The sequence below is a fragment of the Triturus cristatus genome, chromosome 7 (genome assembly GCF_964204655.1).
Source record: "Triturus cristatus chromosome 7, aTriCri1.1, whole genome shotgun sequence".
Lineage (NCBI taxonomy): Eukaryota > Metazoa > Chordata > Amphibia > Caudata > Salamandridae > Triturus > Triturus cristatus.
Window position 1 is genome coordinate 537,174,818 of NC_140590.1, and position 26,997 is coordinate 537,201,814.

The following is a 26,997-nucleotide window of genomic DNA, read 5'->3' on the forward strand; positions in this document are numbered from 1 at the left end:
CTTCGGCGCGCCCGCTGGCCCGTCCGCTGCGCGGCCGTAGGAGGCACATGGTTTATGTAAGAGAAGAACAGGAAGGGGCGTAGCCCGTGATGAAGGGGGCGTGGCCTGACCAGGCTTCCCCAGAATGACGTGGCAGTGAATGGCGGCCCGCGACAGCGTTCAGATCGGCTGTGCGGGGGAGGGAAAGTAGCGAGAGTGTTGCCAAAGGTAAAATTTTTAAAAGGTACACACAAAATGCAGCGTAAATACAAGTTTCTATGTGCAAGTTCGTTGCTCCCGGCTTTCCGCCTCAGGAGTTCGGTCTATCTGCCAGCGCCTGTGAATTGGCGCGTTATAAGGCGGGGGGGCGTGGCCCGTGATGAAGGGGGCGTGGCCTGACCAGGCTTCCCCAGAATGACGTGGCAGTGAATGGCGGCCCGCGACAGCGTTCAGATCGGCTGTGCGGGGGAGGGAAAGTGGTGAGAGTGTTGCCAAAGGTAAAATTTTTAAAAGGTACACACAAAATGCAGCGTAAATACAAGTTTCTATGTGCAAGTTCGTTGCTCCCGGCTTCCCGCCTCAGGAGTTCGGTCTATCTGCCAGCGCCTGTGAATTGGCGCGTTATAAGGCGGGGGGGGGGGCGTGGCCCGTGATGAAGGGGGCGTGGCCTGACCAGGCTTCCCCAGAATGACGTGGCAGTGAATGGCGGCCCGCGACAGCGTTCAGATCGGCTGTGCGGGGGAGGGAAAGTAGTGAGAGTGTTGCCAAAGGTAAAATTTTTAAAAGGTACACACAAAATGCAGCGTAAATACAAGTTTCTATGTGCAAGTTCGTTGCTCCCGGCTTTCCGCCTCAGGAGTTCGGTCTATCTCCTAGGACACCTTTGAAAGATTGATTAGAACATTATTCAAAAGATGCACCAGAGCTTTGGATTAAGACGAACACAATTGATATTCATCCTCCTCACTTCTTTCTCACTACCCATAAATTGCTGGATCCATTTCTGTCTGACATCTTTGCACCCCTCTCAACAGAAAGAGCCCTCAAACACAGGCACATCTCTGAATGTTGTAAAGAACATTGTGAGATGTTTGAGCTGGCGCGTGATGAGATGTGCCTGAATGTTAGAATTTTCCGGAAAATGCTTTTTATGTATTTGGCATTTGTATAGTGCAAATCTAGCTGAAAGATCAAAGGCAAGCATACAGTCAACAAATGATAGGAGGCAATTTGGATAAAGTTGGCAGATTGTAATTAGCCGAAGTATTCTGTCTTTCCTAAATCAGAGCAGCATTTGGCAGCGCTGATGAATAAGGGAATTTTGTTCCAGTTTCCTTGGAACATAGATGGAAAAGGCCTGTTGCCTTTTTTTCACACTTAGTCTCCAGTCTGATGGTGTCCAGGCTGTAGGTGTGCCGAGAGCCACCAGAGACAGCGAGTTTGTCTGCAAGATCAGTGGGGGGGGGGGGGTGCTTGTTGTGATGGTTTTGTATATGATGCAGCTGGTTTTGAAGATAACGGAGCCAGGCAAGGGAGCCAGTGGAATTCAGAATTGAGATGATGTGCAATCATATTTCTTCAGGCCCTCCATGAGATGTGGTGTATAGAAATCCCCTTAAGATGAGCCAGTGTGAAATCTTGGAGACCATGGAGCAGGATGTTACCCCCAAACAGATGCAAGAGTATGGGCGCTTGAAATACGAGCTCTGAATGTGCTTTTGGGAATACTTGGTTTCAATTTCTTTAGCTGAGAGAGCTGGTACCAGTTTGTCTTTGTTTTGTTGGTACTGTGCTCCTTGAGGGTCAGGTTGCTGTCCAGGGTAAATCTTAGTCAGTTTGCATTAGGTAAAAGTTGTGGTTCGAAGCCTTCAATGTTCATGTCTTTGAGACAGGTTTGTACTATTTCTTGCTTGTATTTGGCAAATAACAGGAATTCTGTCTTGGTGGGGTTGAACTTCAGGAAGGTGCTGACCTCAACGTCTCAATGATGTGTTGGCAGTGTTTGAGGCAATGCATGATTGGAGCGGAAGAGACTTTCAAATTGAGTATCATTGGCATATTGGTGACATTTGATGCTGTTATATGTGAGTAGAGCCCCAAGGGGCTCCATGTAGAGCCTGAAGATGACAGAAGACATTATGGAACGCTCAAGAATCCTGCAGAGTATAAAGATCTTTTAAGATCCAAGGGTGCCCATATGAACAAACTGGTATTGTTGCCAGTGAATCCCATTTGAGACTCCAGGGTGTAGGAGGGAGGGATGGTCGGCTATATCGAAGGCAGCTGAAAGATCCAGCAATATCAGGTGGCAGGGACATGTTCATGTATGTTTAGGAGGGCATCATCTGAGATGTTTAAGATAGCTGTGCCCATGCTGCACCGTAATATGAAGCCAGATTGCTTGCGGTGCAGGAGATGGGTACTACTAATGTGAACTTGGATCAACCGTAGACTGCTTTTTCAATTATCTTGCTGATTAAAGGTAAGTACATGAGTCTGTAGTTGGTGAGACCATCTGGGAATAGTATAGGTTTCTTTAAGAGTGGGAGGATCAGGCCTGTCTTGAGAGAGTTGAGTATGTTGGCATAGTCTGCAAGAGATATCATTTTTTTTTTAAGGATGACCATTGTGGCATTTTACAAGAAGGGTTGGGTGTAAGAGAAGAGGTAGGTTTGGTGTTGTCAATGTGCTGTCATATCTTATGTGTTTTACTGAAGACAAGATTGATGGCATTGCACTTGCCTGTGGGTTGTGGGACAGGAGGATCAGGCAGTGATTGGTGGAGTGGTTGATTTTCTTGAAAAGCGTTCTGCTTCTGTTGATTCATTGATGTTGCCAGTATAATACTTTGCATTGGCTGGTGTGATGAGCTGCCTGCGTGTAGCACAGATTGACTTCAGTATCAATAGATCATCCAGAGTTCTGTTTTTCCTCCGTTTTATTTCCTCTCTTTGGATGGAGAGTTTATTATAAGCAGTTGCTTTAGAGTAGCAGCGTGCTGATGTTTTTCATTTTCATTTGCATAGTTTGATTGGAGCATGGATGTTTATATAGTTCTCCAAACAAAAAGTCTTGAATTAAGTTAGAAGTGGGTTGGTATCAGGCGTGGATTTGGCAGGGAGTGAGAGATGAGTTCAAGCATTAGATTGTAGATAGATAAGCCTTTGAAAGATCTTAAGGTTTGGAATTCTCTCTTGGATTGACCATGATTGGTACAACGCTGCGCAGGGTGAGCGAGATGGCAAGATATTTGGTGCAGTGCAGGGGTATGGATTGTTTGTATTGAATTGTTGGAGATGTTGAGAAGACGAGGTCAAGGATGTTCCTTTAGAGTGAGTTGGTTCGGTGACAGGCCGAGTGTGTCGAAAAGGTTGAGAAGGGCATCCCTGGTTTGGTTTTTTGTTTTATTTTTTTTGCTTATATTGTCTGGAAGCTTGAAGTCACCCAAGAGGGAACTGTGGGTGTGTCGGATGGATGAGGCGGCAAGAAGAATTCCTCAGTGAAATCCTTTTTCTGCCCTCAAGGCCTTTAGATGTGATGGAAGATGGCAGTTTGAGTTGTAGAGTGGGAAGTGGCTTGTCGGGAGCTCCATGGAGTTGTGTTACTTTTGTGCCTAGGGTGTGGGATCAGGACGACATTGAGGCCTCCTTCCATATGTGTGCAGACCACACAATGGATGCTATAACCTGTGGGAAGAAGGATGTCTAATATATGCTTGCTTGAACTGTGTTTCTGTGATGAAGAGTGCGTCAAGCTTGTGATGGGATCTGTGCAGTCTTGTGCATGGAGTACCACAGAGATAAGCATATATCTTACTGTGTATTCTGTAGAGTGGGGATGTGTGATAGTGAGTGGAATGTGTATGAGGTTGAGGTTGTGAGAATGCTATGTAAGTGTCTGTTGTCCAGGACGTGGTGTGAACGTGAGGTTAAGCAGTATGGGGCGCTGGGTTAGGCACATGCCTATTATTTACCTTATAGGTTTCAGTGGAACTGGGTTTCTAGCCCAAGGCCCTTCCTGGGTCCTAAGAGGATCAAATGGGCAATACCATTGTCTGCGTCCACATTTTGCTGGTAATGCCTGGGAGGTGAGATTTCCTGAGGAGTTGACTGAAGTAGGAAGAAGGCAGGAAGGGTTGTCACTTCCTGTATAGAGGGGTACCTGGAAATGCAGTGATGTCACTTTCAGGGAGGGTGAATAATGGGGAATAAAGTCCACTTGCTTGGCTTTTTCTTTTAAAGGTGGCTCTGGTTGAAAACCAATGATGTCACTTCCTGTGGAAGTGGATGATGGGGAAAGAAGCCTGCTTGCCCGTTTCTTCTTTGGAAGATGGTTTTGGCAGAAAACCACTGATAACACTTTCCACACAGATGAATGCTAAGAAATTAGATGCACTCCCTGTGGGGATGGATAACGGGTATTGTCTGTGTGATAAAGCTGTGGAAAACTCACATCTGTTTGTTTGAGGTTTTGAACACTAACATCTTTGACAATTCTAGGTGGGTGGTAACATATTTAATTGTTAAAACTGTAGTCTGCTGTTTTGTGGCTAAATGTTAGGGCAGAAGTGTGCTGTGCGATGTCCCTTAATGTTACAGAAGAAGAATGCTGTGGCATGTCTCATTTGTGCTCCATGTCTTTAAGTATGTGCGTTGAGCAAACCTTGATGTGTCTGCAAATATTGAATCCAAAGATAGTTGATGTACCTTTGAATGCTGGAGCTAACGAAAACTGAGATAGGTCTCTTATTGTTACAGCTGACAAAAGCTGCAATATGTCTTTGGATGTTCGAGCTGAGAAACACTATGTTATGAATATTACTTTTATGTTGGAGATGAAGAACGCTTGTGTGCCTTTCAGTGTTTAGGCTAAATAATCCTATAAAGCATATTTGAATGGTTGAGATTAAGAAAGCTTGAGTACGTCTATGAATGTCGGAGCGGAACATTGAGATACGTCCCAATGTCACTGTTAAATGCTGTAAGATGCCAAAAAATGTTCAAGCAGAAGCCCTCTATGCCTGTCCATCTGTTCTAGCCCAAGGAGTTTGTAATGTGTCTCCAAATGCTAGAGTTGAAGACAGCTATGAATTGTCTGAACAAGAAACCTGTATAATGCAAATGTTCTATCTGAAGAACAGATTGGCATAAATTTGAACCCTTTAGATCTACAAAAGACTACTTTGGGGCATTGAAGAGACAATTAAAATGAACTGGGAGATTTAGGCAGGAGGAGTTGTAGACTCTGAAGTACAAGCATGATATGCAAATGTACATATATAAGGATTGTACACCTGGGGGCTTGGCTTACCTGGTCCTCGCCACATTGTTTTCCTTTCTGGTGTGGTAGTGCTAGTGAACTTTCATCTAGTCCACGCTTTCCAACTCGTCCACAAAGCATATGTATCTATAATATTTTGGGGATTATTTGGAAAATTGAATGTTTTTCTGAATTTAAAAATAAGTACTCCTCTCTTCACCTTATACCTCCCCACCGTGGCTCTTATCTAACGTCATTGCCTCTGTTACAGGGCAGAGAACGGGTGATTTCCTGGGTACGGAGTGTGACAATAACAATGACACAGGCCTCGCTCCTGGGAACATGCTGGATAATTCGCTGTGCTATGAGGTCTGCTTAGCTGGTGAGTGGCAGTCTGATGAACATGAACTTACAACTGTGTCACTCACCCATGCCAGAAACACCACCTCTCCCCCCCAAAAAAATTAAAGAAATGTCCGATTCATCATGTAGGATGCATGCACAAAAGTTATGGGCCATTAACGTTGGGCTGTGCAGTTGGTGGCTTGTCTGAAAGAACCAGGGAAGTTTATTGGAATGTCCTGGTTTCCTATACTAGTGAATTTAGTAGGTGTATGCATTAATCTTCATCCCTAGCACCTACACTAAACTATCTGTCCACTCCCCACCATGAACCATGTTTGGTCCCTTGTTGATCTAACAGAAAGGTAGTCTCACAGACTCTATCTCGCCTGTTGGAGTGTCACCTGTTGCTCATCAGTAGTGGCTCAGCATACTCACCTGTAGTGAGGTTCTTCTTTCTTGGTAGGTCTTTAAATTTCTTCATCATTAGGTCAGTGAAAGGACACAGGCCTGCTTTTCGTTAAGCCTCAACTTGTGTATGTGTGTGTGTTCCCTAGGAAAGTGAACTTTACTACTCAAAAGTGGGTAGATGGTCTTTCACAAATGCTTTGAAGATTGTTGGTATAGGGTGTGCATCTGTCTCATCTGTGAGTGTCTGTGTTTGGGATGATAATGAGGGAGATGAATCAGTGGATCAGTTGCATCCTTAGCTTGAAGTAAGAAATCTTTTTTTCTCTGGTATAAGGGCCCAGGTCTGCCGTTAATCCCGGGATCTTTGGTCACAAAAGTTAGCAACTACTAAATAACCTCACAGAACTCAAAGGGGAGCGTGACGTGTCTTATTTTGGCACTACTTGCAGGCACAAATGCTCCAGCTTTAAACCCTACCTTACCACCCACCTCAAATATCTGCGGTTTTAAGTGGCTGTGTAGCCAATTAATGCCCGAAGTTCCTAGCTGGTACTGCTGTGGGTTGTGATTCTTAAAATTCTGAGAGTGCTCAACCGATCGGAGAGACCAGGAATTGCTCTCAATAAATATCTCTGGTCTACACGGGCCTTGAAATGGAAGCAGTGTTTAGAGCTTGTATCTTTTTGTTTCCCATGCATAGGTAGCTTGTATGTCCCTTTGCTCCACAACTCTGTCTTCATCTTATTGTGGTGAAAGTAGCAGGTGTCACAGTGTGATAGTTCAAACTGCGTTCCACTCAGATTTCCCTTACACCAAGTATAAAATCAGAACTCTCCTTCATAGTGCAGAACAGTTTCTTATGTTCTTTCCGAGTAACTCTGATACTAGTCACTCCCTTGTCTTTGCTTGGCCTGTCATGCTTCAGTATAACCATTGTGGGCCTGCACATCTGTCTATCTTTCCTATTTTTGGATTTTCTCTCCAGTTGATCTGAAAGTTCATGTTCACTGTGCCAACACTGTTTGTTCAGCCCATGCTTGTATTCCTAATGCCAGGGTTGCCAGACATATGCAAATATATTGACATGTACCTTGAAAACCTGATGTCTTCTGATCAGTTGAACAAACAACAAGGATGATCATAGGACATTGTAGATTTAGGTGTGCCATAGAAGCCCATGCCCTAGAGAACATGTTGGCATAGAGTCTTCTGCCCTATGTAAAGCTCAATCTTCAAAGCTTGCCACTGTGCAAAAAGGCTGTAAATATAAAAGCTCGGCACTATTCTAATCCATTGCCCATGCAAATCCGCTGATAAAATCTCAGCTTTTTGGCCAAAATTTCAGCCTTTTATCTTCCTGTCCTGAAAGACTCTGACATTAGAGCTCACCACCCTTGCAAAGACTGTAACATCTCATTTGGATGCCCTGTAAAAGCCCTGATAAGCTTGCTTCCCTGGTAAAAGATCTGATATTCCCACATGAAATGGTTTTCTTTACTGACAAGATTATTCACTGGGCAAATAACTCAATTGTTGGGCTAGGGAGTCTTGTCGATGTTGGTAGTTTGAATCTTTTATGTTCATGGCAGTTGGTTTAATCCTTACTGGGAAAGGGTCCTTTTCAAACAGAATGATCTCATATCATATAAAAAGGAACTTACCAGAGGAAGCTCCCTTCTGCATGAGCTGAAGTGTCTATCTGTTTGCAATCATTGTGCTGGCAACCCTGTCTCTTCCCTCCACCCTGCTCTGTCTGGGTTGAAGCTCTCACCTTTTGTTGTATTTGAATCTTTAAGGCTATGAATCTCGACAAAACAAGATAGCCCCAGTGCTGGATCAGCAACTGCACTAAGTGGTATATGGGGAAAAAAGGCAAGGAAATACAAAATTACATGGTGTATAAAGTATACATTTTAAATGCAATGCCTGCAGGGGAATACTGCACTATAGGAAAGTCATTAGATTTCACGTTCAGTTGATTCCTTTAAATTGGTTGGTCATGATCAGGCCTTTCTAAGACACTGCCCACTGGTAAATATCCTGATTTCTTTGTCGTCTACTCTGCCGCTGGCCTTCTCCAAGAAACATTCCTTTCTATTTTTGACTTCCATTGCCTTTGTAAACAATGATTTGAAATGTGGCTCTGAGTCTTTCTCTTGCATCTGAACTGCGTATTCAATAGTGTGTTGATGGCTGCCAATTAATTAGTTAAACACAGATCTGCCAGTGCTTTCACTCAGGTGGACCACCTGCTTCATATCTGCCGATATCTTGTGTTTTTGGCTGGTGGAAATCCTACAGGAAAGTACTGGAGCTAATTTGCTTTGAAAGATGAGGTTATTTAATTTCAGGGAAAATAAGTTATTTCCCACTTTGTTCAATAAGAGGTATGTACAAGTGAGTTAATTCTCCTGAGAGACATTCTTTATTGTGTTGAGTGCTTCTGTGCTATCGGCTCAACTGCAGCCGTGCCTGGAGAACCAGTAGGACCAGTAAGATCAGTGGACGAGGACTTGAAATGTAAATTGTTTATGACTTCTGCAGCCTTGCGAGTGCTCCTGTGGTAGTGTTCAACCTCTCTCGTCGTAAATAGTAGTAATTACCGCTTCCGTGATGGGATGAGGCAGCCTTGATGGGTCCCCTTCAGGTTCCTAAATCCACCTCCTCCAGTCAAGCTCTAGGTGAATGGTTATGCCCTTTCTAATCAACTGGTCAGACCTTAATTTGTACTTTCCGTCCTACTGCTGATTTCAGCAGTCATCGGGCTGAGCCATTCGAAAACCAGAATGAGTCTCATTGTGTCAGAGTAGCCCTAGCAATAGTAGTTTCCAGACCCTCCTCCAGGTGTTTGAATTGCCACATTTGAGCTTGCAGTGAAGAATCAACCTTCTTTCCTGGCTTAAAAGCAAGATTCACCACCTCATGTTACCACCCGTGACCTTTGCAACATGTCTCTCTAGTTCCTCTAGTGAGACCATCTGACACTTCCACAAGAATATATGGACATCCTCTGAGAGGCAGAGTGGCCAGTCGGCAAGGTGTCATAGGAATTCAAGTGTAAGGTTCTGATTTGGTGTTTATTGAAAGCAATTGGTCATTCTCCATGTCGAGTAGTGGCAGTGTTGCTATAACATCTAATTAGCACAATTACAGTATACAGAAGAGGCCCATCCCAAGTTTAGTTTCCATCCTTTGGCGATGTAAGATTTTTTTGAAGGCCATACTAGTTTTTCCTCTTAGTAGGACACCTCTCCATCTATGTATCCCTTTCCTCCCCCTCACCAGCCGCCCCCCCCCCCCCATTCCTGAGCCTCAGGCATAAGTCCTCTTCATAGCATCATTCATGGAAAGTGACTTTTCTAGTGGAAATTATTTCCACCCGTACAGTGAGTGAAATACACACCCTATGTTTCCACAAACCTTATACAGCTTTCCACTTGAATAGAATGATTATGGCAACCCAACCAGCTTCCCTACCAAAATAAATATCAAACTTTGAAATAAATAATGCACATTTTCTACCAACTTTCCTTCAGAAACTGACCTCTCCATCTCAAAGATGTATACACAGTGAAAAGGGTTTTATGCTTCTATATAGAAATAACAAGGAACAATAGAAATAGGACTAATGTCACCAGAGGAAACGCTGCCACTATAGCTTTCATAGGAGACTTCCAAATTTCTGATATGTCTATATGTGCAAACCAAAAATAACTATTGATGGACAGAATCCAGAACAATGTCATACATTAACCCCAGTCAGAGATCTGGGCCTAAATCCATCGTTTTTTTGCTCACCATGCCATTCCAGTTTGGACCCAGCCATATGCAAATCAGTCTTGACCCTGTGCCCAATGGGAACAGTCCAGCCCGAACTGCCAGGCCAGGTCCTCCCTGGACTGGAAACAAGCATCCTAGGACCGGTTTCCGGGTTTCACCCCTCTTCAGCCAGGATAGCTTGATTCCAGTGGCATGGAGAGCACGGGACTCCCGTCTGAGCATTACCGTCCCACTCGGGGTGACAAATGCAAAAAGAACTATTGATGGACAGAATGCAGAACAATGTCATACATTCACCCCAGTACAGAGATCTGGGCCTAAATCCATCGTTTTTTTGCTCACCATGCCATTCCAGTTTGGACCCAGCCATATGCAAATCAGTCATGACCCTGTGTCCAATGGGAACAGTCCAGCCCGAACTGCCAGGCCAGGTCCTCCCTGGACTGGAAACAAGCATTCTAGGACCAGTTTCGGGGTTTCACCCCTCTTCAGCCAGGATAGCTTGATTCCAGTGGCATGGAGAGCACGGGACTCACATCTGAGCATACCCGTCCCACTCGGGATGACAAATGCAAAAAGAACTATTGATGGACAGAATGCAGAACAATGTCATACATTCACCCCAGTACAGATATCTGGGCAAACCAGCCACCTGGAGATCCTTCCATACATTTACTGGGCACTTTGTTCTAGGTTCGGGCTCCTGGACAAAAACCCTTGTAAATTAATCCTTTTTGCATCAGGTTAGCTAAAACTAATCTAATCCTGCATTGAGTCACTGTTTTATTGCTGGCACCACCCCTTTTTGAGGTTTCTATTAGGTGTTTATTACAGTTGAGGAACAGCCACTGCAGGAGACGGTAAGGTAACTTGTAATCCTAACTCTCCATTATGAGAATCTTCACTGATGTGACGAACAATCCGCCTTCCTCCCTTATGGTAGCAGTAGGATGGTACATTCAAAAGTAGGATCCTGCATTCCTTCAAACGAAATGGAAACATCAGTTGCCAGTGTGGTGCATTGTGGGACAGTGGAATAGATGTTTCCCACTAAGGTGCTGAGGTCCTTGTTGAGCTTTATGAGGCTATTGCCTTTATAGCCCTATTACTCTCAGTTCCTTTCTTTTTTCTCTTAAAGTTGATTGGGAAATGTTGAATCTATCCACTGATTCCACTTTAATGGCTTCTCCAATAATAAAATTGTTTAATTTAAAAAAAAAAAAAAAAGTACATATATTTATTTTACTTTTTTAAAGAAATATTCTCTTATTATGAAGGTGTGCTGTGCAGTCCTTTATATGAGTGACGGGATGCTGAGTTGTGACAGCAATGAAAATTCCCATGATTGAAAACTAGGATTACGTGTAAATAACTTTTCCATCACTGATACCTGGGAACTTGAGCAAACAGGTCCCTTACCTTTTGCTTCACTTTGATTAAGCTCCTGTACACCTGAGAAGTGCAGGCTCTGAAGACTGCTGGGGTGCATAGAGTGCTTCCAAAAATTCCCATGAGGCACAGGGTCAAGACTGATTTGCATATAGCGGAGTCTGAACTGAGATGACGACGTGAGCTTAACAACGAGGATGGTTTCAACCCAGATTTTTGACTGGGGGTGAGTGTCTGAAATGTTTCAACGCTCCATCCATCATCTCCTTGCGTTTGCTTTGTTCGCCCTAAGTTGGCAGGGTATGCCCAGACGTGGGTCCCTTGCTCACTTTGCCGCTGGATTCAAGCTAGCCTGGCTGATGAGGGGTGTTACCCCGAAATCGGTCTCAGGAAACTTGTTTCAGGTTCAGGGAGGCCTGGCATGGCAGTTCGAGCTGGACTGTTACCATGAGGCACAGGGTCAAGACTGATTTGCATATTACTGGGTCTGAACTGAGGTGTCGAAGTGAGCTAAAAAACGATGATTGATTCAACCCAGATATGTGACTGAAGGTGAGTGTCTGAAATGTTTCAGCGCTCCGTCCATCATCTCCTTGTGTTTGCTTTGTGTGAAGGACCAGCATGCTTTGAATTCAGTGGCTTGTCACTTAGGAGCAAAAGTAAGAGCAAGTGCAAGGACTCAGTGGTTTAGAAAAAAGGCACCAAAGTACTGAGAAAGAAAAGACAATAATTTGCAATGCAGTAGGTCTGCAAATAATGCAACGTCAATAGCTCAAACTTTCAGTAATGCGAGACCTTTTGCATTGCAAATGTTTTTTTGTTTTTTTTAGGATCGAGGGGAGTAAGTGGTTTGCCCAGAATCACAGGAAGTCGAGCATCCCTGCCGAGACTCGAAGCCGGTTCCCCAGTTTCGAGGTTGACTGCTCTAGCCGTTAGGCCTTATCCTCTCCTACAACTTCAAAGATATATCAAGACAACCCCTTCGGTCCATGTTCAAAACCAATTAGATGCTTACCAACATATAGGTGATCTTTGACGCACTAACTGAATTTCAATCTTAAAGCAACAATGTTAAAATTAATAACATAAGCCTGCTTTTTAAAATATCACATTCATGTTCATTCAACAATTAAAAGCTGGTGTCAGATGCAGATCTCGTTCCACTGCTCTAGCCACACCTACAATGGCTTAAAAATGGCGTATTTGTGAATTTCTTGTCACCTTATCATTTGTGGTACACTGCACAAGGCACACATTTAATGACTTCAAAATGTGCGGGAAGCAAATTATGAAATGTGAGGAGTTTTTGAATGACCCTGGCAGAAACGCAAATAACTTCAGGCTGCCGTGTAGCAATAAAAAAAAAAAACCTGTCACGTTTAAAGTGTAATTTTACACATAGGGAAAGAAGCCGCAACCATGTGCTGATCCGACCGCATCCACAAAAAATAAAGCAGCAGGCAGTAATTTTCCACCTTGCGAGATTGTTTTGCAGCGTGAATCTTTCCTGGATTCACATGCTGATTCCACCATCTTGTGGTTGGGTCTGGAATTGTTGTATTTTTTTTTGTTTGTTTTTTTGTTAGTGGGCGTCGACATACCACCATTTGGTGACGTCGACGTGCTTTCTCCGGAAGCTCTCACCTTTGTCTGCTAAAACATTTCTGACTTTCATGCTGGTAAATTAATTTTGTTCCAAAGTAATCTCCTGCAAAAAGCTTGGCATCCCAGAGCTCGTTCAACGAAAGGAGACAACTTCTTGAGCACTTTTGAAAAATAGGTCCCTTACATGAATGTAAATCCTCCATTAGTGGGAACATAGCATATTTGTATTTTTAAAAAAAACCTTTATTCATGCATTTGAAAACATACAAAAAGCCCAATGCAAAAGGTTAGCGAGTGTGAGTACCATATTGCGTTTCATACTGGAGGATTTGCCAGGACCATCACAGTGTAAATAACATCATATATACCAAGTCGGCATGCAAGTCATGGACACTAATAACCTTAAAACTTCACTTGGTAATGTCAACTCCTATTTAATAATGCTCTAGGACTCATCACGTCTCTGGATCTCCTGGGTTTGAGCCCATATGTGGGTCACCAACCTCATTGAAAGAGAATGTTGGTGTATCTATTTATGTTTTTGGCATGCATTTAAATGTTTAAAGTATTGTGTAAAAGATGTCTAAGTAATGGCAATGAAATAGCCAGGACCAAGACAAAGTACTCCTATTGGTCCCTCCACTGCTAAATATAAATAGCAGGACATGAAATAAAGTGGTCAGATCTCTTTGTTTTATAAAACGTTTTACACGTCCTATCAGACCATAAAATTGGACGGAACCCCTTTTCATAAGTGTGAGAAGTTGGCCTGGCATATGCTGTCAATTAATTATAGGGGTCACCTTGCACCAGTCCAATTCGACTCTTATGGTGATAGGTTAAAAGACAACCTTTAAAGAAAGCTATCCTAGTGGTAGCTGTGGAGAGCAGCCTTCAGCCTAAGTCTTGAAGGAGTGTTAAGCTTATTGTTTTACCATAGATAACCGCTTGAATAACCAAATGAAAGAGTAGTCCACACAGGTATATATATAAAATATATGTATTTATTCTAAGAATAATCCCACTAGTCTCTTTATGAGGCTGGAGGTAAAGATACAATTCAAACAAGCATTGATAGTTACAATAAATAGCACTGGAATCATAGGGCCCCGGGGGGGGGGGGACCAAACCATATATCAAAAAAGTGGTATAAGAACCACGACCATTCTACAGACAATGCTAGGGCATTTAGGGTCGCTGGCCCCTTGTGAAACCACCCAAGGTAGTGAGGAAGGGGACCCACGGGAGACGCGTGCAGTGGCAGAAGCTACTGTCAGGATCTCTATTAAAGCCTATGGAGAATGTCGCGGTTGAATTTTACAAGATTAAAAACACTTCTAGCAGGAGTTCAAGTTCAAGACTTTAGAGTTAAGCTTTTGAAGGGCCCACACCCACGAGAGTACCGAGGTACCACTGTTACCTGCCACAGGGAAGCCGGGTGCATAGGTCGTTTTCGATGTCGGGTCGCGGGCTGATTTTCAATGGCAAAACGTGAAGAACTGCTGCTAGCAAGAAGCGTCGTCGATGTCGTGAAGATTGAAGATTTAGATCTTGAAGAGAAGGACCTGAAAGCAGAGGGCACAGAGTCTGGGTCACGGCACAGTGACCAGGGGGCTCAGGAGAAAGAGCCCTTCAAGGTCGGGTGCTTCCAGGTGGAAGAGGTGTAGCTTGGATCGTCAGCCACGGGGTCCAGGAGGCGTCAAGGAAGGCCAGCTTCTGGAGGGCGACTGTCCCACGAAGGATGAGGGTCGCTGCGGTGTTAGTGTCCGGATTGGATCCACTAAGCCTTGGCAACCGCAACCCACGCAAGAATCACAAAACAGCTACTGGTGCAGACCCACAAGGAGGAGACTGAAGAGCAGGCCTGGAGCAACCAGGGGAACTCTTGGAAGTGAAGTGAAGATTGACCTCTGCCAGGGCCCACCAATCGAGAGACAAGGGACCGCGGGAGGCAGCAATTTGGCGTGCGTAAAGATGCGCCCACGGGTCGCCGGAGCGGGCTAGGGCGTCGATCTTTGGCACAGATGATGCTGAGAGGTTGGCTCAATAATGGGCCAAAGCACGACTTCCCCACTCGTCGGGGTCGGGTGCTGTGCAAGAGGTGGCCGGTGTCCTGGGGTATTGGGGATCTCGGCACCCACGGGGGTCCACGGTGCTGAGCTTTGCTTTGCTATGCTGGGATGCTTGGAAACCCACCTCAAGGTAGGAAAGAGTCGTCGATGTCCGTAGGAGCAGCGAAGTTCCAACCGGGTCACTTGCAGTGTTTCAGGTGCCTGCCAAGTAGGGGGGTAACTCCTTTACCCCAAGGGAGATTTCTTCATTCAGCTGTGCGGCAGCAAGTCGAAGTTCAAGTCTGTAAAGTCCAAGAATAATCTGAGGCTCTGGGGACCCTGTATTCACCTTTATCCAAAGATTAGGGGAGTGTCCAGATCAGAGCCCACCAATGAGAGTTCAGGTGGGAAAGGGTGGCTACACCCTCTCCCCTTTGTGTGGTTTCCCACCTGGGCAGGGGACAGGATGCCCCTGAACCGGTTTGAGGCGGTGTATGCAGAAGTAGGCACTGGAGAAGCCTACGTGCAAGTCTGAAAGACATCCTATGGTGCACCCCCCCAGTTCCACTCTACATAGTCTGTCTGGGGAGGTGGGAGCACCTCCCTGCAACAAGATCCCTATTGTCCAGCTGCCGTGGCTGGAGTTCTGCCCAGCAACAGGCAGCCAGAGTAGTGTGGGGGGCGGGTAGCATCCATTTTGTACTACGTGTGCACTTTTAAATTGGTGTCTAAAATCTGCCGCTTTTACCATATCGCCCCTCTAGCAGGGGGGAATCATGCCCTCACTCCCATGGTTGGATTTGGGGTATGATTCCTACATGTTTGACACCAAACACAACATGGTTCTGTGCAGCCACTCTCGTTATCACGCTATCGCAATTACTTATAATGCGGTTAAGAGTATAAGGTATGGCTGCACTACAAACAACCCAGCAATAGTTTTACGAAGGTTGCAGAGGGGCCCTACTCAGGTAGGGGTTCCCCCTCACACATATCTCAGCACCCTGCCTTGTAGGATTAGCAAGGCCTGCCTTAGGGGTGACCTATGAGGATATATGTGTTGTATTAAGTGGGATACAGGATACCTATATCCCTGTAAGGGGTGCAAGCACCACCTTACCCAGACTACAGTAGTGGTCTGGTGGTGTCAGTTTGTATTGCTGTCCCAGGGGTGGCACAATAAGTGCTGCAGCCCCTGGTAGGCCTCTGAGGGACCCATGCCCTGGGTACTTAGGGTACCATCTACAAGGGGCTGACAGGGTGTCCTCAGTATCCAATTGGGATGTACCTAGGGTACTCACATCAGTTTATAGAGGAAGCATATAGGCTGGGGTCCTGGATAGCAGGATCCCAGCCAGACTAGTCAAAAACCATTCAAATACCAGGCAAAAAGTTGGGGGCAACCATATAGTCAGATTCCACCTTCCTACAATAAGAACATTGAAAGAGTCCAGCATTGCCCTCCAGGCTGCCAAGTCCTCTGCGAGCCTATCATCCGTGTGAGAAAGTCTCATGTGTTGTTCATGTGCAAATATCCACTCCAGACCATCCTTAACCCAGAAGTCCTCACTTGGTATCCAGGACTCCATCCACCCAATAGCTATTCTTCATTTAGCAAGAAACAGGGCTAACTACAGGAGTTTATATGAGATCTTGCTTCCCCTGGGTTTCATCACCATACCCAAGGGGCAAGCTCTGGGTGTCCTAGGGAATATGATTACCACAGCTTCCTTCCAGAAGCTACACACCTTTACGCAGTGCTATGCTAGATGTATGAATGTGGCGCTCTCCTCCCCACAACACGCACACCTAGCCGCCCTGCCAGGCTCAATACTGTTGAGCTGGGCTGGTGTTATTCATGTGTGCTCCAGGCAATTAATGTGGAGTTGTTTAAATTGGTTTGTTACAGGACACCATCTTTACCAGGCAGCTTACATGATTCCAATTCGAATCCTGAATGGCTTACCCCAAATCTGTTTCCCATGCTGTTTTCACTTTGTACACATTCTTCTTCAGGTCACCTTAAAGACCTTTAAGGAACAGGAGATAAGGTGTCTGTCTCTCCCCTCCCCCCCTCATCTCAACCCCCCCCCCAGTGTCTGAGATGGTGATGGGGCTGCCAGGTATGTGCACCAGAGTTCCTTTGCTGTGTTTTCTAATTTGGCGAACTACAGGAAATGTTCGCCCTTTATTAAAAGTGTCCTGTGCTTCCTGAAAAGATAGGAAAACCTCTCCCGGGTATAAATCTCCTGCTAAAAGGCATCCGCCTTCTCTCCACCTATCCATGTACATATCAAGGTTGATAGAGCACAACAGTTTTATATCCCGCATGCGTAATTCTCTGTCAAAGGAAGCCCTGTGTAACACCTATTTTGCCACCGTTTGCCATACCTGTGCAGTATGGTGGACTAGATAAGGTATTAGCGTGTCTTCCTGACCTCCTCCCCCCATTAATATGTGCGGTAACGTGTCATCCCCTAGTGTACGGACAGGAGCTGTTTCTCTCAGTTGTGCTGATCTGTCAGCCATCTCGGTGCATTTTGCAGGTGTGCTGCAAAATAATAAAGTTGTATGTCCAGAAAGGCTAGATTGTCCCTACTGCATTTCCCCGCCCACATCAGTGAGATAAGGATGCTATTTAATGTCAGAAAAATAGACACCGGAGGATTAAGACCATTTTAGCTCCACCTGCTCTCCCCATGACCAACTGGGGCAGCGTGTTCCTGAATTCGACTGACCCGGCTAGACCCTGCACCACCCTATCTACGCTGATGATCTGCTGCTGTCCTAGTGACCATAATGCCAAGGCACCGGAAGCTCTCCTGCTCCAACCTGATGCCCAGATCAGGCAGCTGGATCTGCTGTAACATGGCCAATCTCCCGTAGCAGTCTTACCTGAATGTTCATGTGTAGGCCAGACACTCGCCCGAAGTTCTCCAGGTGTCGCAATAGGACAGATATCGCCTCAGCAGGCGAGTGAAATACCAGCGCATCATTAGCATCTAATGAACTGAAGTGTGGTGATTCTCCCAACCAAATTCCCCAGGGCTCCAGCTCCCTGTGCAATAGAATGACAATGGGCTCACTCAATCGCCAGGGCAAATGGAAGCGGCGAGAGGGAGCATCCCTGTTGGGTGTCCCACTCCAGCCTCCAGCCCTCCGAAACCTCACCCCCCCACCCCCACCCTGACGTGGGCCATGGGGCTCATGTAGAGCAGCTGCCCCTAGTCCCAGAAGACTGGACCGAGGCCCATCTCCCTAAGCACAATCCTGAGATAGCCCCGCCCAACCGTGTCAAACGCCTTCTTAATGTCGAGCAGCACAAGTGGCAGATCCTGGTTCGACCCAGCAGTCTCATGTAGTACATGAGTTTGATGCCTCAGATTAAGGGCTGTGCTGCACGATGGCATAAAACCACATTGATCTGCATGGATCAGACCATGGATTACGCCCTATAGCAACTTTGCCAATATGTTGCAGAGAAGTTTTACATCAGAATTAATCATAGTGAACAGTCTGTAGGGGAGGCATCCTCAGAGTCCCCTCCAGGCTTCAACATTAGACGTATAATGCCCTCTCGTAACATAACATATATTTTAAAGCTAGGGTGCATGTGCAAGCATGTGAGTCTGTGTTTGAAAATATTTGGGGAAAAGCTTAATTCTCTAAAACCCTCCTGCCATAGTGAGTTCAGTACCTATTGCTGTGAGAATATGATACCACGTAGCGGCTTAGACTGATGAAGAATAGATTACACGTGAAAGTGCTTGTCCATTTTGTGTGTGTGTGTGTATACATCCTCTTTATTGATAACAGGTTCACAGCATCAGCCGTTGAGCTTTTGTAGTGATTCCAAACTGTGGCCTGGTAGCAGAAATTATATTTCTTTAGACCATTTCTTGCTCGGTCTACCAGGTGGTCACTTTATACCCTACAAGTCTTTTTTTCCAGCAGGTGAAGACAATGACAGTTGCGAGTGGCAAGTCAGTATTGTTGTGAAATGATGGTTGTATCAATAATACAACATATTAAGTTTGGCAGGCAAATGCCAGCAGCACACCCTCTCGCCAATACTACCATTCTATTTTGCTTATCCTTCTGTTTCATCCTGCATGTCATGCTAGAGGAGTCCTGCTTTGAATGGGACCTAGTCTGAGGTTCTGTGGCATGTTCCTCCTACAATTGGCAAATAATTTGTGCTATTATTGCATGTTGTTGAGCTTCTCTTGTAACTTGCACCAGCACCGTACTGATGAACTGCTGTTTTCCTACAGTGTCAATGTTATCACCTCCTCCAACTCTAACTCTATAAGGCTGTTCACAGCGGGGAGATAGGGGTGGTTTAAAGCGGTGTAGTGGGAATGTCTGAGACTCAATGTCCCATTTTTGGTAAATCGATTGAGTGGGACTCTGTTACGTCGAGGCTAGACTTCTCTTCAAGACATGTATATACTTTGTGGGCTTACAGCCCGCCCACTGTTTTTCATTTGATTCTTTCAGTGTCCTTTAAAAATCCTTGCTTCCAAGTGGTTAATCTTTCCTGTTTGTCTCTCCTTTTCATCAGTTGTTCACTTTCATGCAGGCAGCACCCCATTACTTGTTTTTAATGAATGTGTTTCATCCTATAGGAGCTTGAATGTGTTAAGTCATTAAAATCTATGTGATGAAATTTGTCAGGTAAGATAAAGTAGATTTAACACGACGTTTGGCTTCAAGTGTAATTAAGGAAATACACAGTTGTGAGAAAGGCATCCTTTAAAAATAAACAAATTAAATTGATAACCTAGAATTTAAAGGAGAATACCATTAATATTCCTTGGAGTAGAATTTCACAAAGGTAAGAAGAAGTAACAACATGTTTTTTGAGTTGCTTCATGACCTGCCTACTTTTGAAAATTGTAGAGACTTACTAACGTAATGAAAAAGGGAGCTCAGTCACTAGGAGATCCATTTGCTGGAAGAATTCAGTGTGCTGCGCAATCCTTCCTGCTACTGCAGGCAGCTTTGGCATACAACGTTTGATCCAGATATGCTACGTATTGCCTTTAAATCAGTTTGTGTCTTGCTAGTCTGTGCATAGTATTGGTTTTGTTGGTGAAAAATGGCCATTCTGTTTTGTTTAGTCATGGGGCCAACCATGGGTTGCCTTAAGTGGTTCCGATCAGGCATCAGCAAGTTTTCCCTATCCAAAGGTCAAAATCCAGTATTGAGATTCAGTACGCACACCCATTTTAGAGTTTTTTTCTTGGTTATTTGTTGGTTAGCCGTGTTACTCTAACAGAAATTGCCAGAGTGCCGTATTTTCAACACCCCTATGTGTGTCTTTGGTTCACTGAGAGATATGGCTTCATGGTCAAGCAAACGGATCCTTCTAGAGAATTGTTTCCTCATAATTCCAAAATTATCTGCTGGGTTGTACTTGGTTAATTAACTTAGATAGCAGTGACTAAGAGTTTTTTAGTTGCACATATATGAACCAAAAAGCCATGGGTGTATGTAGAGTACATTTACAAGTGCATTCAGTTCCTATGTAACCATGTACACACCTAAATACGTCCCAAGGTTCATAGACCTAGTTGGTGTTAGTGTCCAAGGTGATTGGGAGGGGAACTGCACTGTTTATTGTAACATGGAAAAATATATATCCCTGTCTGGATTTCTTGTGCGTAATGCTAAATTACTTCCAGCAGTCAGTCCCTAGATGAACAGCCTTACAGAATGAGGGTTGGCCCAGGGTCTCCTTTCTTATTGTGTATTGTGACTGTTAAATGTCTTTGTCATTCCTTTTGACTGTTTTTCTTTGTTTGTGTCTCCAGTTCTTCTCTCTGATTTTGTTTTCTTGGTGTTTCCTACTGAACAGCCGCAGTTCCGGATTGCTGTCCCATAGAAATTGAAGAATAGGTAGGAGAGGCGGAAGACTACGCATGATGCCAATATCAGACTATAATGTCTCAGTTTCTTATACATTTTATTTCTTGTCCCTTACCAGGAAGCAGAGTCTCCACAAATACGTATCTCACTTTGTTAAAATACCAACAGCTTGTTGAGCAACAGAGGATGGCCCCATGTACACTCATCCACATTCACACTGTATCAGCAGTCAAAGCCATAGTGTCAGGGCAACCTGCAAACATTGATTTTTATAATAGGCAGTCTAGGATGCCCGTTCTGTACCCTACGCATAGGGAGCACGGTTGTGTTTGTCCTCATTGGATTGCTTCCTATTTTTTTAGGTTTGAATTCACTTTTACGTCTAAAGCCACTTTAGTTCTGTGCATTGTACAACCAATAAAATATGACACAACTGAGCACGAGCAATGACATTTACAAAAAAAATATAACAGTGGGGTGGGCACTACCCACACTCTGAGTCTGCCCTCACAAACCCTCTCAGCCACCTGCACACCACTCTGCTTTTTTGTCACTCACAGGAGATGTGTTCTGGTGGTCTCCTGTAATTATTTTTTCAGGATGCTTTTCAAAATCTTTTGTCCGAATTGTTTTGGTACTCGTAAGTTGCCGTCAACTCATTAGCTCTTGTTCAACTATGCCATTTACATTTATTTTCAGAATGCATATCCTACAGTTTTTACTAGTTCTGAACTACTAAGCTACTGCCTTGCCTGTTGAGGCTATTCGGGGTCCTTTGTGTAGTTCCTGTTCAGAATATGGTCCCTCCTGCGTCATTGAAAATGGATCATTGTGGTTATGGTTCCTAAGCTGTTCACACATAAAGGAAAAGAGAGAGAGGAAATTGAATGTCTGTAGAACCTTATCCTGTGCAATCTATTCTTTCCAGACATGCCTGGGTGGTCCCAGGCTTTGGCTACTTTGATTAGGCTCCAGGTTTCACCTGGAGGTGCCCTCCAGAAATCATTCTGTGGTATTCCAACAACCTTCCCTACCTCAAACTGTGCTCTGTGGATCTACTTCCAGAGTTAGGCTAGACATATTTGTGGAACATAAAATAAGGGCTTCTACGGGGTTGTGGATTAAACCCACGTCTGTTTTCAAGATGTTCCACAGGCCTAGTAACCCAGAGGTTCTACTTGGGCTTAGCTGTTGAGGTATGTTATCAAAACCATGCCATCTGCTGTTGGGATGAAGACCATGGTTACTAATGGTGCACCACTTTTCTTGCATAATGCACAGAGAAGTCAGGTAAAAAGGCCCCCAAAAGTATGGTATAGTATGGAGTCTGCTTCTGAAGGCCTATATAAAAAATAAAGAGTTTTCGGATTCCACTTGCAAGCATTGTTCTGTGTATCCGGCTTTAAATTTCAAACTGTCTCCTTTAATAAAAAAACCACTTGATGAGCTCTGTTAAAACCCAGATATTTTAGTGGCAATTATTGCATCTTTGCTAAGGTCAACTATTGTAATATGTAGCAATGCTTGAAGGATTAGGAAGATTGGTCAACCATAAAAGCCCCTAATTCCCACCATAAACCATCTGCTTCCAAAGATCCAGCCATATGACTTTCTTAGTCCAATGACCGAAGCAGCGTCACATGCCACTGAAGGATGCTTAATTGAGTAGCCAACATCCGCTGTTACTCACCAGCCCCCAACGCCTCAATGGGATATCAAAGATCTCCTATAGGTATCCTCGAGATAAAGAAACAGTCACAGACTCCAAGGAGACATGAAGATTTGCCTCCTACAAAGGTTTTTCCAATATCTGATGGGCAGGTGCTTTGAACATTTGGGTCTGAAGGGCCATACAACTTTACCCAAGATGGTGTTAGTTGCACTTGTATTGCCTGATAAAAGGAAGCAGAAAACGTTATCCCAGTCTAGGGTGTCATAGTTGCCTCAGCGAATTCTAAAGCTGTTGGTATGTTTTTTTTACCTCTTTTCCAATGCAGCCTTCTACGGTCTTTACAGCATGCAGCAGAGACCCCAACAGTGTTCACAGACTCTTAACTCGGTAAAAAGTTTAGGCACCCTTAGAAAGAAGGTATTTATTTTTATTTATTCTCAAGTAAATCTAGTCAGTGAATTGCATTCCATCACTGTTAGATACATAGTGGAATGCTGTCTCTGCTGGTTTTGCCTCATGACAATGCCCTAGTTCTAGTGTTGATCCCTTACTGTCTAGATTACCGTTTTGCTGTCTGTGCAGGGTTGCCAAAAACCCTATAAGCGTTCAGAAAGAGCAAACTATGCAGCCAGACACACCTTTAATATAAAACGTTATCATCATATCTCACGCAGCCTCAAAATATTTCAATGGCTGCCCATCAAAGAAGGTATCCAGTTCATGATATTGTGCTTGGTCCATATGACGCTGTGTGGCAATGCCCCAAGTAGTCTTGCAACAATTTTCAGTCTTGCCAGCCCTCTAGGAATCTGAGGTCAGACAGCTACAAGCTTCTTGTCATCAGACTTGACAGATAAAAATGACTAGGATGGTTAAGTCCACTTCTGGGGTCTAACCTTTGGGACAACCTATCTGTGCACTTAAGACTTGAAGAAAACTTAAAGAAAGTTCCGCTGGGCACGGACAAACTTTCTTTTCTGCTCAGCCTCTTCACCATACAATAGAGTCTTCCAGACCTTTATCTGATTAAATGCCATAGACTGGATCTTCTTCTCCGGTGCTTGGGCCCTCTGAATCCGAACAGAGGCTTTTTCATCTTACCTTTGATGCCAACTGCAATTCATAATAATATGGATCTGGAGCATATGTGCTCCTATTCTCCTCACGTCTTCCACTGTGACTGTTAACCTTTGTCTACGCAAAGCAATGGGATGCAGTTTCCAGTTTTGTGATGCATCTTTCAAAAACCCACAAATGAATATTTGTAATACATGGATTTTACTAACGGGGCAGAGGAGTGTTTTGCAAAGAACTACGATGGAACTTAACGATTTAGCATAGTGTTTTCACATAAGTTCCATTGATATGAACATGAAAGGGACATTAGTATGACAGAAGTTGGGATGTGAAAAGCTATGTTTTGAGGCCCCAGGACATGATCAGCAGGCCACAGGACAGGTTTATTTCTTTTAGCAGCATGTTCCAAATTCTTGGAGTGAACCAAGACCTTTCACACTAAGATTTCTGTCCCTAGGAGTTCAGAGTGATGTATTTTTTCTGGTGTTACAATGGCTGTGGAGAACTTGTTCATTAGGTAGGATGGTTCGCCTTGTCTAAGGGTTCCCACCTAATGCAGCACATTGTATATGATCCTGGGGGTTATGGGTTATCCAGTGAGGTTTAAAAGTAAGAGTAATAAGATCTGATTTATTTGCAATCACAAGGTAGGCAACCTTATTTAGAATGCGTTTTCTTATGGAAAGAGCTGTTTTCAAAGTGCCTGGCAGAGTAGTATTTCTGCCTGCATGTTCTGACAGTACCAGGTCTGAAAAACAGCTTTGAAGCCTCCATTAGAAATGGAGGGTGTCTGTTACTTTAGCAGATGGAGTTCCCAGGAGGCTGATCTAGAGTTCATGTCAATGTTAGATGGGCATCTAGCGTGAAACTGAGACATTTCTAATGGGTGAGCAGATGGTTGAGATTGCCAGAAAAGTATTGTTATGAGACCAAAATTAGGCTGAGGCCTTTATTTAATATCAAAGAGGCCCCATTAATAGTGGTAAATTGGGCAATGAAGCATTAGTATATGGGGGGTTTAAAGGGCATGATTGCACGAACTTTAATGTAATTTAATTGTTTTCAACATCTCACACCTAAGGTTTCATGGTTAAACAGTTCTAATGTTTTATTGTACCAAGGGCAATAAACATTGCCCATGTGCTTCATCCCTTAACCCTTTTTCATATAGAAATGGCAGTTCTATCAAATCTTCCATCTTGCGTTTAACAGGCCTTTGCACTTTTCAGGGGATCTACTCCCAGGTTCCTTCTGGAAATTAATTAAGAATCAATGTGAAGAATAGTATGTTTCTCTTTTATAGAGGGATCATTCCAGAGAGTTTTAAACAAGCAATGGTGTGCCTTCTAATGAAATAAATGCTATTAATTGCCAATGAGCTATCCAAATGGTCTAGTTGGGTGATTTCCGTTCTCCGCTTAAACCACCACAGTGGGACGTTTCTTTAGGGGGGGTCAATAATTTCTTGCTTGTTATTTAATCTTTACGTATGTCCATTAGCGTACCTGCCAACGACATTTCAAGTTAAAATATACTTTTATGCAGATGGTACATAACTATGTTCTAATCCGTGTGTCTACATTAAAGACTGTAGGAAAGTAGGCTTTGCTTTCATGGTTACCCCCATGTTTTGCTGATGTCATTCTGTTTCCTGACTGGGATCCTGCTAATCAGGACCCCAGTCACTGTGCTCTCTCCCTAAATTGGAGTATGGTAAGTACTTTGATATCTTCCTAATTGGCTAATGGTGTACCCTTCTAAATCCCTAGTATGTGGTACTATGGTACCCAGGGGTCTCCCATGGGTTGCAGCATATATTATGCCACCCATGGGGAACCACTCAAACTGTGACAACAGGCCTGCCATTGCAGCCTGTGTGAGCTGGTGTTAGCACCACTCACAACAGATATACGTTTCCTTATATCTGAGTTCACTGCACTTAAAACCTAGAAGGCAGGGTGCTTGGTTATAAGTGTAAGGGTGCCCTGCAAACCCAGGCTTTGTAAGTGCAGTCAGCTGTTTTATACATATAGTGGACATCTAGTCAATAACGAGATGTCTAACTATATACAGGCTGCAACGAAACCGGTCATGTTTGGTATCGAACATTTTGGATACCTACCCCAACACCGATACCAGTGTTGAATGTAGGGTCCCATGTACTGGGGGGCTCCCCTCTGGAGCCCCCCCTTTATCCCGGGTACCAGCCTTTGGGTATAACAGCAAGCTAGTGCTGCTGCTGACCACAGACACGATTCTGCCCTCCTGCTGCTGTGCTGAGCTCAAGCAGGGAAAGGTAGAAGAATAGGTTTCCTGTCACAGGGAGGTGTGACCACCTCCCAGATAGAACTTAGTGTATTGGGCTGGGGTGGGGGTGATTGCTAGTGCCACCAGACTGCTTTGAAGGGCACATTTGGTGCCCTCCTTGCATACTCTAGTTGAAACCAGTTCAGGGAGCCGTTTGCTTCCGTTCTAGCATGAAACTGGACAGAGGACATGGGAGTATCCTCCCCTCTGTCCAGCCCCTCCTCTGAGATGGACCCCTGAATCATCCCAACCCTTTCCTTTGGGTACTTAAGGGCTTACCTGTGGGTGGCTCTTCAGATTCTCTGTGGGACAAGATTCAGATCTGAAACCACTTCTACTGTTTGGGCACTTTGGACTTCGTTGGACTTTGCTTTGGGAACTAAACTGCAAAAGGCAAGACTCCTGCTGCTCCTGATCTCGTCCCTTGCCAGTCATCTGCATCGTCTGTGCTTCATCCAGGTTCTTATCCAGGCCTGTGGGCATCAAAGACACCCGAAGGAATCTCTCCTGGAGCAAAAGAGTCACTCCCCAGCATCTGCAGGCACTGCAACTAAGCTGACTGGTCTGCTGCTCCTGACATCGTCCGGACTTCGAAAGGCCCAGCAACACAGGTGGTAGTTCTGCAACTCCCTTGAGACCTGCACTATCTTCTCACCAAGTTTGAGGCCAGTATCCCTTGTCGGAACTGCTGGAACAGAACCCCTGTGCACCGCACCGACTTGCCGTTGCCAAGTCCTGTTGACTCTCTTCTCTAGAGATCTTCAGTCTCCAAGAAGCTCCAGCCTCCAGCATCTCTTCCTGCCAAGATCTTCATCCTCACCGCATCCTCTGCACCGTGGGCCTGCATCTTTGGTGAGCATCTTGAGGTCCTCTTGCGACGCCTGTGACTTTGGCGTGTGGGTCCTCTTGAGGGTCTTCTTCAGCTCCAGTTGGCTCCCCTGCTTGCTCGGGGCCTGCTCTGACTCTCCTGCTACTGGTGAGTCCCTCGAACCTTGCTGGTCCCGGCACTGCACCACCTTCGTTTTCCATGTCTGTTGCTGCTGCCGAGGCTTGTTGGTGTTCCTGCTGGACACCCACCCCCTGGATCTCAACTTCCGAAGTGGGACAGCTCGTGAACGGCTGGTCCTCATAACTGCAGCGACAAGGTCACCGTCAGCTCCCCTGTATTTTCCGTCATCGGTAGTCACTGGTCTTCAATGCCTCCTGGTCCCTCCCGAGTGGTAGAGACTCTGTCCCCTCTGCTTGCAGGTACTT

General features: G+C 44.7%; 1 protein-coding gene across 4 annotated transcripts in view; it reads left to right on the forward strand.

Annotated features, from left to right (window-relative positions):
* Positions 1-26,997, forward strand: part of RNF157 (ring finger protein 157) — a 534,437-nt gene that overhangs the window by 420,868 nt on the left and 86,572 nt on the right. Inside the window, exons 18-19 of one of the 4 annotated variants that reach the window (XM_085616935.1) lie at positions 5,510-5,620; positions 20,677-20,717. The exons of 1 other annotated variant lie outside the window; for it this stretch is intronic. In XM_085616935.1, coding sequence (XP_085473061.1) covers positions 5,510-5,620; positions 20,677-20,717 — 152 coding nt within the window. The remainder of the gene's footprint in view (positions 1-5,509; positions 5,621-20,676; positions 20,718-26,997) is intronic. 2 more of the 4 variants (XM_085616934.1, XM_085616937.1) reach the window with 2 other exon arrangements.